The sequence below is a fragment of the Loxodonta africana genome, chromosome 7 (genome assembly GCF_030014295.1).
Source record: "Loxodonta africana isolate mLoxAfr1 chromosome 7, mLoxAfr1.hap2, whole genome shotgun sequence".
In the NCBI taxonomy this organism is placed as follows: Eukaryota; Metazoa; Chordata; class Mammalia; order Proboscidea; family Elephantidae; genus Loxodonta; species Loxodonta africana.
In genome coordinates this window covers 95,413,490-95,426,090 of record NC_087348.1, presented here as the reverse complement: position 1 = coordinate 95,426,090, position 12,601 = coordinate 95,413,490, and the positions used below count along the sequence as shown (strand labels likewise).

Below are 12,601 nucleotides of genomic sequence, written 5' to 3'. Positions count from 1 at the left end.
TTGTGACAACCTCGAAACAAGAGGCGGGAGAAAGCTTCGTCATTCCAGGCCGAAGAGTCTCAAAATGGGGGGAGGGGCAAGGAGAGAAAGGGGGGGGGGGCAAGGTATCACGTGACACACTCGGCAAGGTATCACGTGACAAACTCGGCAAGGTCTTGGGAAACCTCCGAGCGTTTTTCCTAGAACGGCTCATCTCTATGGTTGGCGGCCGCGCAATTGCCTGTCCAGACGGTTGTTCTTCCGGGGCGATTGCGACTGCTTCCGGGGCGGGACGCGGCGAGCTGGGTTTACAGTCATCTCAGCTCCCGCCAGGCCCGTATCTCGATGCTCCCTGTTGCAATGAGCTTCCTTAAAAGTTTCCCGCCACCTGGCCCGGCTGAGGGGCTTCGGCAGCAGCAGCCAGATACTGAGGCTGTGTTGGACGGGAAGGGCCTCGGCACCGGAACCCTTTACATCGCTGAGAGGTAGGGTCCCTGTTACCGAGCTCTGGCCTCCTGCGCGCTGCCTTCTCCCTCGCACCGGCGGCGCCGAGGAACAGGAGAGAGACTGCGACCACGGTGGCTGCTGGGAGGGACAGTGTATGGTTCGCATCACCTTGGGGATGCCTCTGCTGGGAGGAAGACTCGTTTGTTCGTGTGTCTCCTGCCCCAGAGCATTTCTTTCTCTATTTCAGACGGAGTTTTCCTCCCTGATTGTGCTTTCTGTCCGCCTACAAACTGGAGGTCTGGCGCGTGCGTTGCTCCTTACTCATGGGCATGGTTTTGAGTTTCTAGGCCCTGACTTCGTGTCCTATGAACAAGTGCGGGACAGGTTGCCCTGGGCAGGATGTGTAGGTTCAGTACAGGTTGTAGAGGATTTTGAATGTCTAGTTAAAAGAGTTTAGATTTTTTTCTGTAAGTGTGGGTGGGGAGAGGTGCACCCCTGACCCAAGGCTAGGGTCATAATCAAAGGGATCTGACTCACATTTCTTGGCCCTAGAGTGGATTTCTCTTTTCTTTTGCCATCTGAAACGCTTTGTACTTTCACAGTCAGACATGTCTTAAATTGAATATTTATTATCAGCCTTGCTTGTTTTAAAACAAATAACCCCAAAGATGTGTCAGATTCGACCTGCGACTCCCAGGAGTTTATTCTCTACTTGAGGATTAAGTATGTGAACAGTTAAATAAGTTAGCGAAGTATTGGGACTATAACAAGGCAATTGGAGATTAATAGTTAAGTGAGTAGTACAGATAGTGCTGGGGGATGGGGAAGTTCAGAGTAGGAAAGAATCACCGTAAGGAGAGGGGAGGTTGTAGAACAGGGTCTCTTAATTTGGTTTAAATGTAGGGCCTTTAAGGGGGTCTGTGAACCCCAGAAGTTACATGTAGGGTTTGACTGCATTGTTTTTGTGGTCTCTGACATTAGATTCTAAAGGAGTTCAGTGACCCCAAAAAACTTTAAAAGGACTTATTTATAAGGAAGGATGACCTGGAGGGAAAGTAAGATGTATAATATCACTGCTGTCGAGTCGATCCTGACTCATAGTGACCCTATAGGACAGAGGAGAACTGCCCCATAGAGTTTCCACGGAGCATCTGGTGAATTCAAACTGCCAGCCTTTTGGTTTGCAGCCATAGCTCTTAACCACTACGCCACAGGGGTTTCCATGTGGGGAGGAAATAGGGAAATATCAATAAATAGGCAAAAGTCCCAGAAACCTTCAAATACAAGGGCAAATTTAGGGCTAGTAGTTGGCTTTGTTTGCAACACGCAGACCCTCAGGGAACTCAGGTATTCTTTTCCCAGGTAGGCGCAGGACTCTATGTATAGACAGACACACTTTTTTCTTCCTCTTTTTTTTTAATCGTACTTTAGATGAAATTTTATAGAACAAATTAGCTTCTCATTAAACAGTTAGTATACGTATTGTTTCATGGCATAGGTGAATAGCTCTATGACATGTCAACACTCTCCCTTCTCTACCTTGGGTTCCCTGTTACCAGCTTTAGACACACACACTTTTATTTAAGGAACATCTGAAATTATATTTGTTTAAGCAGGTCCAGTCCCATCTTTTCCATCCTCCCTGCCACTCTTTCATCCTTAAAAAAAAAGAGAGAGATGGAAATCCTAGTTACCTAGGTCACCTTTGTTATTTCATGGCCTGACCTTTACCCTAAAAAATAGTTATACTCTGCCAGGTATCACTCTTTCTCACTTTCACAAAGTGGTATTCAAATAGAAAACTATGCTTATCATTTTTTTTTCCCCTTTGGTAATCTGCTAAGGGGCTTCAGTTTTTTCACTTGCATGCTTTCAAACTCAACTAGGCCCTCACTCCTTTTTATCCCTTTATTTGACTGTTTCAGATTTCTAATTTCATTGCCCATGTTCATGGCCCACATTTCCATACATTTCCAGCCCCTCTCCCTTTATCCCTCATCCCCTATCCCTGCCCCTTATGTAGATGATGGGAGCTTAAAATTCTCCTTGGCAGCTCACCTTCTCAGTCTTTTTTACTGGGTCAGCTTTATCTCCCTGAACTCTAAATGTTAGAGTGCTGTCATAGTAAAAGCCAAAGATCGGACTTCACAATTGCTTACAAGGCCCTCATGATCTTACTGCCTCCCGCAACCTCTCTAACCTCATCTACTACTTTTTCCTTCAACTGCTCTGTTCCAGACACATTGACTTCCTTGTTTTTCCCCAAAGTTGCCATACATGCACCCACCAAGGTCAGTTTCCAACAAACATGCTGCCATTTTGGTACCTTTGCACGTACTGTTACTACCCTATATGTCCACATAACTTGTTTCTATATTTCTTTCAGGTCTCTGCCAAAAAACCAGCTAGCTTATCAGTGAAGTGTTTCCTTAATCACCCTATATAAATTAGCTCCCCATTCCCATCCGTAAAGTCCCTTTACCTGCCTCTCCTTGCTTTACTTTTCTCCATAGTACTTACCACTATCAGACATATTACATAGAATATCTTTTACTGTCAGAATGTGTTGGGTTCTTGAGTAGTTTACTGAAAAGGTTTTTTTTTTTTTCCCCTATGAATTCACAGCCAGACTAACTCAAATGAGAATTTTCATTAGAACTGGCTGAAGTTTAACGGTTTTCTGAAAATCAATTTCTAGATTGGCTTGGTAAAGAATCTTCATCAATCTAAACTACCCATGTCTAATAGGCATGTCAAACCATGGCATGACCAGAAGAAAATTCCTGTTTTCCTCTTTAAAAGTTGATTCTCCTTCAGTGTTCACTATCATCCTTCCAATTGTTCACATCAGAAGCCTTGGAGTTATTTTTTGACTTGTTTCTTTCATACCCACGTAGGCAATCCTCAGAAAACCCTATTGTGTCTGTCATAAAACATAGCCAGAATTTGATGATTCCTCATTACTTTCACTGTTGGAGGGATGAACAAAGTAAATGTGCCTTCGTGAAACTCACAGTTGAGACCAGGGTTCTTGGGGATTTGTGTCTAGAATTCAGGGTATTCATGAGTTTAGATGGGGGAAAAATTATATCTTTATTTTTGGTAACCTGTAACAAGTAACCAGTATAGTATTTCTTTCAATTATGAATGTAGGCAGCCAACCGTGGTAGTATTAGCAGTTATTTGTGTCTTTTTCAACAGTAGAAACCACGATTATATTCATATCAAATTGGAGTTGTGGATACCTGGAAACAATGCTTATGTTCATCATTGCTTTGAAAGTATGGTCATTATTAGACCAGATGCTAGATCTTGTTATTTAATGCAGTAATAAAGAAGCACACTTACAACTATATGACAGATTTGTTTTTATAGCAGTATTTTGATAACAGTGTTTCAATATAATTGGTTTCCTTTGTAATTTTATGTGTTTTATGCACTTAGAAAACATTATTCTAAGAAGGGATCTGTAGACTTTATCAGACTGCCAGAGTCTGTATTAATTTTCTGTTGCTGTAAGAAATTACTATAAACTTAGCTTAAAACAATATAAATTTATTATCTCAGTTTGTAGATCAGAAGTCTGGCACAGCATGGTTAGGGTCTCACATGCCTAAACTCAAGGTATCCATCAGATTGGGTGCTTATCTGGATGCTCAGGGGTTAAAATCCACCCCCAAGCTCATGGAGTTGTTGGCAGAATTTATTTCCTTTCCTGGTTGTAGGACTGAGGCCCCTGTTTCTTTGACATTGGTCCCTTTCGTCTGTCCTTCATATCTCTTACTTCTCCTTCAGCTGCATCTCTGTTGTTTACAGCCAGAAAAGTTCTCTGATTTTAAGAGTTCACGTCATTACCTTGGGCCCGCCCAGATAATCCAGGATAATCACCCTATTTTAATGTCAGCTGTTTAGTAACTTCAGTTGCGTCTGCAGAGTCTGTTTTGCCATGTAGTGTAACATATTCACAGGCTCGACACCAGGGGATAAAGGTCATGGAAGCCAAAATTCTACCTACCACACAGTCCAGGGCACAAAAAATGTCAAGAACCCCTGGTTTAGAGGGAAATTAAGACATTGAGCAAAGTTTAAGCATTTGGCCAGCCACTGAGTTAGAAAATATGGAAAGAAAAGTAAATTCCAGATGGCAGACAGATAATGAGTTTGGTTTGAACATGTATGGAGGAGTAGTTGGATATATGTGCGTGCGTCTTGGGAGAGTGGTATTAGAAATAATTTGGAAATCATTAGTGTAAGTGCATATACTCAGAGGAGAAGAGGGCCAAGGATAGAACCTTAGGGAACACCTGCATTAAGAGGTGGATCATGGAAGAAGAGACTTGAAGAAAGAAAAGAGAAGGAACAATAAAATATAAAAAGATCTGGAAAGCATCTGTTGTGTATTGACAAGGAGGTCTTTGGTGGCCTTGGGGAGAGCAGTTTAAGTGGTGTTGGGTGGAGCACAGATATATTCCTAACCCTTATGTAATCCTTATTTCTGTATGCCATCTCTGTTTATTGATTCTTTTTTCTATATATAAAACTCGTTTTTTTGGAAGGTCTTAAATGCTTTTTTTCCCAATTTTGCAGAATTTAAAACCTGAAGAAAATTTGCAAGTGCTGTTAATTAATACTCATATATGCTTCTCAAAGATTCATCAGTTGTTAGCATTTGCTTCATTTATGCCTGTTTGTTTTTCCAAGCTTTTTGAGAATTTGTTGCTGATATCTTGTCACTTCACCTGTGAATACTTTACTCTATCTTGCCTAAGAACAAGGGCATTCTCTTATGTAACTACTATAAAAAAAAATGACACCCAAGAATTATAACTCTGTGACTTGTTTTAAAAAAAAACAATTATTTCAACTCCTCACTACCCAAAAAAAAAATTTTTTTTTTTTTTCAGTAAAACATTGTAAAAATGCTGTGGGGGTGGTGTGTGACCTCCTCTAACTTCACAAGGGAAAAGGGAAATCAAGATGAACAGCCCAAGACTGATTCCTGTGAGACAGAGGTCAAACATGCCTCCTGTCTCTGCCGTCTTTACCAGTTCTGACACCAACCCTTCCTCCCATGGCACTCTCTACTTCTCTGTTGAGCTTGATAATTCATTACAGTGGCCACACAGAACTCACAGACCATACTTATGATTATGGGGTTTATTAAGGAAGTAACAGGTTACAGTTAAGGCTCAGGAATGGCCAGGGTAACATTTGTTACAGTAGGACAGCCTCTTTCCAACTGTGCTTGCACCACGCTTCTCTGGCCCTTAGCCTCTGCCCCACTCAGGCCAAGTGTTACAAAACTGTTTTATCTCTGCCAGCAAGTGCCCAGAGGCACACAACTCTCCCAGCAAGCTTCCTGCCCAAAGGGACTCAGCTTGCTTTCTTCGCCATCTCCTGCTGTCATTTCTTTGCCACCACTTCTTGAGCTGTCTCTCTGTCTCCTGGTTCCAGGAGCTTCTCATCGCAGGGAGTCTGGGTCCAAAAGATATACTGGCTCTTCTTCCTTGGTGGTGGTGGAATCTTCTCCCACCTCTGGAATGGCTCACCTCAAGCTCAGCAAATGGCAAAACTGACCAGTCCCTTTGGTGGGCCACAGTTACCCTATCTGTACAGCTCCATCCAGTCACTTGGGTGGGAATTACAAGACCATGGCGAGAAAAGCCACACCAAAGTGATCCATCTTACCACAAAAATACATATGAAAAAAGAGTATGCTATATATGTATGGCTTAAAGAATTACGATTAAACCAACACCTGTGTATCCACTATCCAAGTTAAGAATACAACATTACTAGTACCTTGAACAACTTTGTCATTCCTCTTTACTTATTGTTAGCCTCACCTCCTGAGCCTCCTCCCATTTTGTTCTTTCCCACTTAGCATTTCCAATTCATAATAGAAACAAGGCCTCAACAAACTGGGGTGGGGGGGGCTTCCTGGAGGAGGTGACAAATGATGATTAACAAGTGTTGTTCTTGTTGGGTGCTGTCGAGTCAGTTCCAACGCTTAGCAACCCTGTGTACGACAGAATGAAACACTGCCTGGTCCTGTGCCGTCCTCACAGTCGATGCTATGTTTGAGTCCATTGTTGCAGCCATTGTGTCAGTCTGTCTCACTGAGGGCCTTCCTCTACTTTACCAAGCATGATGTCCTTCTCTGGGAACTGGTCCCTCCTGATAACATATCCAAAGTATGTGAGACAAAGTCTTGCTGTCTTTTCTTCTAAGGAGCATTTTGGCTGTACTTCTTCCAAGACAGATTTGTTAGTTCTTTTGGCACTCTGTGATATATTCAGTATTGTTCACCAACACCGTAATTTAAAAACGTCAATTCTTCTTCAGTCTTCCTTATTCATTGTCCAGCTTTTGTATGCATATGAGCCGATCGAAAATACCATGGCTCAGGTAAGGTGCGTCTTAGTCCTCGAAGTGACATCTTTGCGTTTTAACACTTTAAAGGTCTTTTGCAGCACATTTTCCCAGTGTAATACGTCGTTTGATTTCCCGGCTGTTACTTCCATGGGTATTGATTGTGGATCCAAATAAAATGAAATCATTCATAACCTCAATATTTTCTCCATTTATGATGATGTTGTTTATTGGTCCATTTGTGAGAATTTTAGTTTTCTTTACGTTGAGGTGCAATCCATACTGAAGACTATAGCCTTTGATCTTCATCAGTAAGCGCTTCAAGTCCTCTTCACTTTCAACAAGCAGAGGTTGTGTCACCTGCATATCACAGGTTAACGAGTCTTTCTCCAATCCTGATGCCCCATTCTTCTTCATATAGTCCAGGTTCTCAGATTATTTGCTCAGCATACAGATTAAAAAAGTATAGTGAAAGGATACAACCTCAGTGCACACCTTTCCTGACTTTAAGCCACCCAGTTTCCCTTTGTTCTGTTTGAACAACTGCCTCTTGATCTATGTACAGGTTCCTCATGAGCACAATTAAGTGTTCTGGAGTTCCCATTGTTTGCAATGTCATCCTTAATTTTTTTGATCCACACAGTCAAATGCTTTTGCATAGTCAGTAAAGTACAGGTAAACATCTTTCTGGTATTCTCTGCTTTCAGCCAAGATCCATCTGACATCAGTGGTGATAAATGTTTGGCTCCAAATCCTCTCCCAAATCCAGGTTGAATTTCTGGCAGTTCCTTCTTGATGTACTACTGCAACCACTTTTAAAAGATCTACAGCAAAATTTTACTTGTGTGTGATACTAATGATGTTGTTTGATAATTACATATTCTGTGGGATTATCTTTCTTTGGAATAGGTATAAACATGGGTCTCTTCCAGTTGGTTGTCCAGGTAGCTCTCTTCCAAATTTCTTGACATAGATGAGTGAGCACCCCCAGCTCTCCCCCTGTTTGTGGAAACATCTCAACTGGTAGTCTGTTGATTCCTGGAGCGTTGTTTTTCACCAGTGCTTTCAGTGCAGCGTGAACTTCTTCCTTCAATACCGTCATTTGTAGATCATGTGCTAAGTGGTTGATACCTGATATTGATTTTCTAACCAGAGAACTCCCTTTAGTATTTCTTGTAGTTTTGTTTTGGTTTTTACGAATTCCCTAAACTTCTGTTTATCTGGAAATGTTCTAGTTTTGCCTTCATATTTGAGAGACAGTTTTGCTGGATATATGATTCTTGGCTGGCAGTTTTTTTCCTTCAGTGCTTTATTTGAGTCATTCCATTGCCTTCTTGCCTGCATGGTTTCTGTGGAGTAGTCCGAGGTTATGCTTATTGACTCTCCTTTGTAGGTGACTTTTCGTTTATCCCTAGCCACTCTTAAAATTCTCTCGTTATCTTTGGTTTTGGCAAGTTTGATTATAATATGTCTTGGTGACTTTCTTTTGAGGTCTATGTTATGTGGGGTTTGATAAGCATCTCGGATAGATATCTTCTCATCTTTCATGATATTGGAAGTCTTCTGCCGACAGATCTTCAACAATTCTGTTTGTATTTTCTGTTATCCCTCCCTGTTCTGGTACTCCAGTCACTCGTAGGTTATTTCTCTTGATAGAGTTCTACATGATTCTTAGGGTTTCTTCATTTTTAAAAAATTCTTTTATCTGATTTTTCTCTGAATATATTGGTGCCAAGTGTTTTATCTTCAATCTCACTAATTCTGCCTTCCATTTCCTCAGTTCTGCTCCTCTGACTTTTATTGAGTCGTCTAATTCTGAAGTTTGATTGTTAAATCCTCTGAATTTCTGATTGCTGTCTCTCTCTGGATTCTTGCAACCTATTGAATTTTTCATTATGTTCTTGAATAACCTTTTTAATTTCTTCAGCTGCTTTATCCGTGTGTTCCTTGGCTTGTTCTGCGTTTTGCCTGATCTCCTGAAGAGTTCTGTATATTAATCTTTTGTATCCTACTTCTGGTAATTCCAGGAATATATCTTCGTCTGGAAGAGTCCTTGATTCTTTGTTTTGAGAGCTTGTTGAAGTGCTCATGGTCTGCTTCTTTATGTGATTTAATATTGACTGTTGTTTCTGAGCCATCTATAAGTTATTGTATTAATTTATTTTACGTGTGTTTACTGTATTCTAGCTTTTTGCTTTGTTTTGTTTTGATATGCCGAAATTGGCTGCTTGATGAGCTAGCTTGATTATTTGCACCTTTGAAGCCCTAACGTCGTGTCACCAGATGGCTAGAGCTGTTACGAGGTATATGAGCGTAGAAGTCCATTCACCTTTCTTGTATGGATTCAGGTCAGGTGTCCAGGTAGTTGGTCATCAAATGTGTGGTATAGGCTCTGTCCTACAGTCTTAGAAAGGCAGGGGTGGTTGGTATAGGTACCGGTATCAGGTTGCAGCAGGGGGTCATGCTGTGAACAAGGCAGGGGGCTGACAACTGTCCCCCGAGTGTCTGTGAGGAAAACATGTCCCTGTTTCCTAGAGTGCACAGGTGGGCGGGTTCTGCATCCGGACCATGGGCACCCAGTGCTTTTGGTTGTAAGGACTGGGAGCCACTACTTACTCTTGGACCTCTGTTGCAGGTGGCTAGGTGACATGGATGGAGCCACCAGCCTTCGGGCCCGATGTGGGTAGATGAGGGCCCTGTTTAATAGGCAAAGTGGTGTCAAACATCAAAAACCTACCTTTCCATCACACAGGTCAAACAGTTAAAGTCAGATCTCAATCCACATACACCGTTGTAGTCTGCCAACAAGGGCCTAATCTCCTGAAATAGACCCATACAGGTCCATGCAGGGATGAAAGGTATTCAAAGTCTGTGGAATGTTTGTGCCTGGACAGGAGCTGCTTCTGTCCTGAGCTCCTCAGCCCGGTGGAGCTGACAGATTATCTTTTCCCCCAATTGCTAATTTATTCCTTCTCCAAGGAGGGAATGGCTCAGGACACACAGTAGGACCTGTCTCAGGCCCAGGGAGATCAACAGCCACTGAAGCTGGCTTGGGGGGCTGGAGGCATGGTAAAAATAAAAGTACGTAGCTTTTGCCAAGAGCACTGTTCTTCTCTGGTTCCGGAGGTGTGAGTAGACTGTGCAGCCTGCTGTCTCTCCCTGAGGAAATTGCATCCGGAATGCTACCACCAGCCCTGCCACAGTAGCTCCAGGCGATTGTGCCTGACGGGTGCTGATTCCCACAGGTCTGAAACTCCTCACCGCTTCTGAACCATCTCTCCCTCCCCTTGCCACTCAGTCCGATTTCCTAACTTTGCCTTTGATGTTCAGGGCTCCTAGCTTACCATATATATAATCATTTCACTTGTTTTTTTTTTGGGGGGGGGGTCTTTGTTGTAAGAGGGATCACTGGAAGCATCTGACTATTCCACCATCTTGGCCCTGCTTCCCAGATGCTAAATGGCTGAATGTCAACCAGTTTGTTTTGGTACAGTGACTATGTGTTCCATCTTTTTTTTTTTTGGTGCTTAAGGTGAAACTTTACAGAGCAAATTAGTTTCTCAGTTAACAGTTTACACACAAATTGTTTTGTGAAATTGGTTGCAATCCCTGAAGTGTGTCAACACTCTCCCTTTCCACACCCCAGTTCCTCATTTCCCTTTGTCCATTTTTCCTGTCCCTTCCTGCCTTCTCGTCATTGCATTTGGGCAGGTGTTGCCCCTTTGGTCTCTTATACGTGATTGAACTAAGAAGCACATTCCTCATGTGTGTAATTGTTTATTTTATAGACCTGCTATTCTCTGGCTGAAGGGTAAACTTCAGGAGTGGCTTCAGTTCTGAGTTAAAAGAGTATCAGGGGCCTTACATCTTCTTTTGATGCTTCTTGTTTCGTTCAGTATTTTGCCCATAGAATCCTTCAATATTGCAACTGGAGGCTTGAATTTTTTCCCCAGTTCTTTCACCTTGAGAAATGGTGAGCATGTTCTTTCCTTTTGGTTTTCTAACCCTAGGTCTTTGTATGTTTCATTATGCTTTACTTTGTCTTCTTAAGCAGCCCTTTGTAATCGTCTGTTCGGCTCTTTTGCTTCATCATTTCTTCTGTTTGCTTTAGCTACTTGACATTCAAGAGCAACTTTTAGAGTTTCTTCTGATATCCATTTTGGTCTTTTCTTTCTTTCCTGTCTTTTTAATGACCTTTTACTTGATTCATATGTGACGTCCTTGATGCCACCCCACAACTCATCTGGTCTTCAGCCATTAGTGTTCAGTGCATCATATCTATTCCTGAGATGGTCTCTAAATTCAAGTGGAATGCAGTCAAGGTCATATCTTGGCTTTTGTGGACTTGCTGTAATTCTCTTCAGCTTTAACTTCAGCTTGCATAAGAGCAATTGATGGTCTGTTCTACAGTCAGCCCCTGTCCTTGTTCTAACTGATGATATTGAACTTCTCTGTTGTCTCTTCCCATGAATGTAGTTGATATGATTCCTGTGTTTTCCATCTGGCTATGTCCATTTGTATAGTTGCCATTTATATTGTTGAAAAAAAGTATTTGCAATGAATAAGTCGTTGGTATTGCAAAATTCTGTCATGTGGTCTTCGGCATCTTTCCATCGCCAAGACTGTGTTTTCCAATCCTTGTTTTTTTTGTTTCCAGTTTTTGCGTTCTAATTGCCAGTAATTATTAATGCATCTTGGTTGCATGTTTGATCAATTTCAGACTGCAGAATTTGGTGAAGTCTTCATTTTCTCATCTTTAGCCTTTGTGGTTGGTGCATAAATTTCAATAGTATTTGTATTAACTGGTCTTCTTGTAGGCATATGGATATTATCCTGTCACCGACCGTGTTGTACTTCAGGGTAGATCTTGAAATGTTCTTTTTGACAGTGAATACGATGTCATTCCTCTTCACTTTGTAATTCCCGTCATAGTAGACCATATAATTATCCAATTCAGAGTGGCTAATACCAGCCTGTTTCAGCTCATTAATGCCTAGGATGTTGATCTTTGTGAATTCCATTTCATTTTTGACAGTTTCCAATTTTCCTAGATTCATACTTTGTACATTCCACGTTCCAATTACTAACGGATGTTTGTAGCTGTTTCTTCCCATTTTGAGCCGTGCCACCTCAGCAAACGAAGTTCCCAAGAGCTTGACTCCATCCAGATCATTAAGGTGGACTCTACTATGAGAAAGCATCTCTTCCCCTGTTGTAATTTGAATGCTTCCAACGTGCAGGGCTTGTCTTCCGGCAGTATACCAGACAGTGATCCACAGCTATTGATAAGGTTTTCATTGACCAATTTTTTCAGAAGTAGACCGCCAGGTTCTTCTTCCTAGGCTGTCTTAGTCTGGAAACTCCACTGAAACCTGTCCATCATATGTGACCTTGCTGGTATTTGAAATGCCAGTGGCATACGTTCCAGCATCACAGCAACACACAGGCCACCACAGTATGACAGACACACTGATAGAAGCGTGGAGGATTAACAATTAGTCAAGTGAAATATTCCAATTAGATGAGAAACAGCGCCGTGTCTGTTGGAGTGTGTGTGTAAGTGTGTATCTAGGTGTGTGTATTACTTTTATATGTATATGTATATATATGCACACAGAGAGTCTAGCAATTTTTGAGTCTGAGAGGGTAAGGCAGAATGAATGGTAATAGATAAAGCTGAAGAGAAAAGAGAAAGCCGTGTTCGTAAGCCTGGATAGCCCTTAGACTTTGGGTGAGCTATTTTAGGATTTTAAGCAAAGAGGGACAGGGTCAGATTTGATTTTAAGTACGTAGCTTCTGAGAT

General features: G+C 41.8%; 1 protein-coding gene across 2 annotated transcripts in view; it reads left to right on the top strand.

Moving 5' to 3' along the window:
- The first annotated feature begins 244 nt into the window (after window positions 1–244).
- The window catches only part of CLNS1A (chloride nucleotide-sensitive channel 1A), a 30,642-nt gene continuing 18,285 nt past the window's right edge, over window positions 245–12,601 (top strand). The window contains exon 1 of one of the 2 annotated variants that reach the window (XM_064288742.1): window positions 245–464. In XM_064288742.1, coding sequence (XP_064144812.1) covers window positions 325–464 — 140 coding nt within the window. In that variant the 5' untranslated portion in view covers window positions 245–324. The remainder of the gene's footprint in view (window positions 465–12,601) is intronic. The other variant, XM_003418546.4, reaches the window with a different exon arrangement.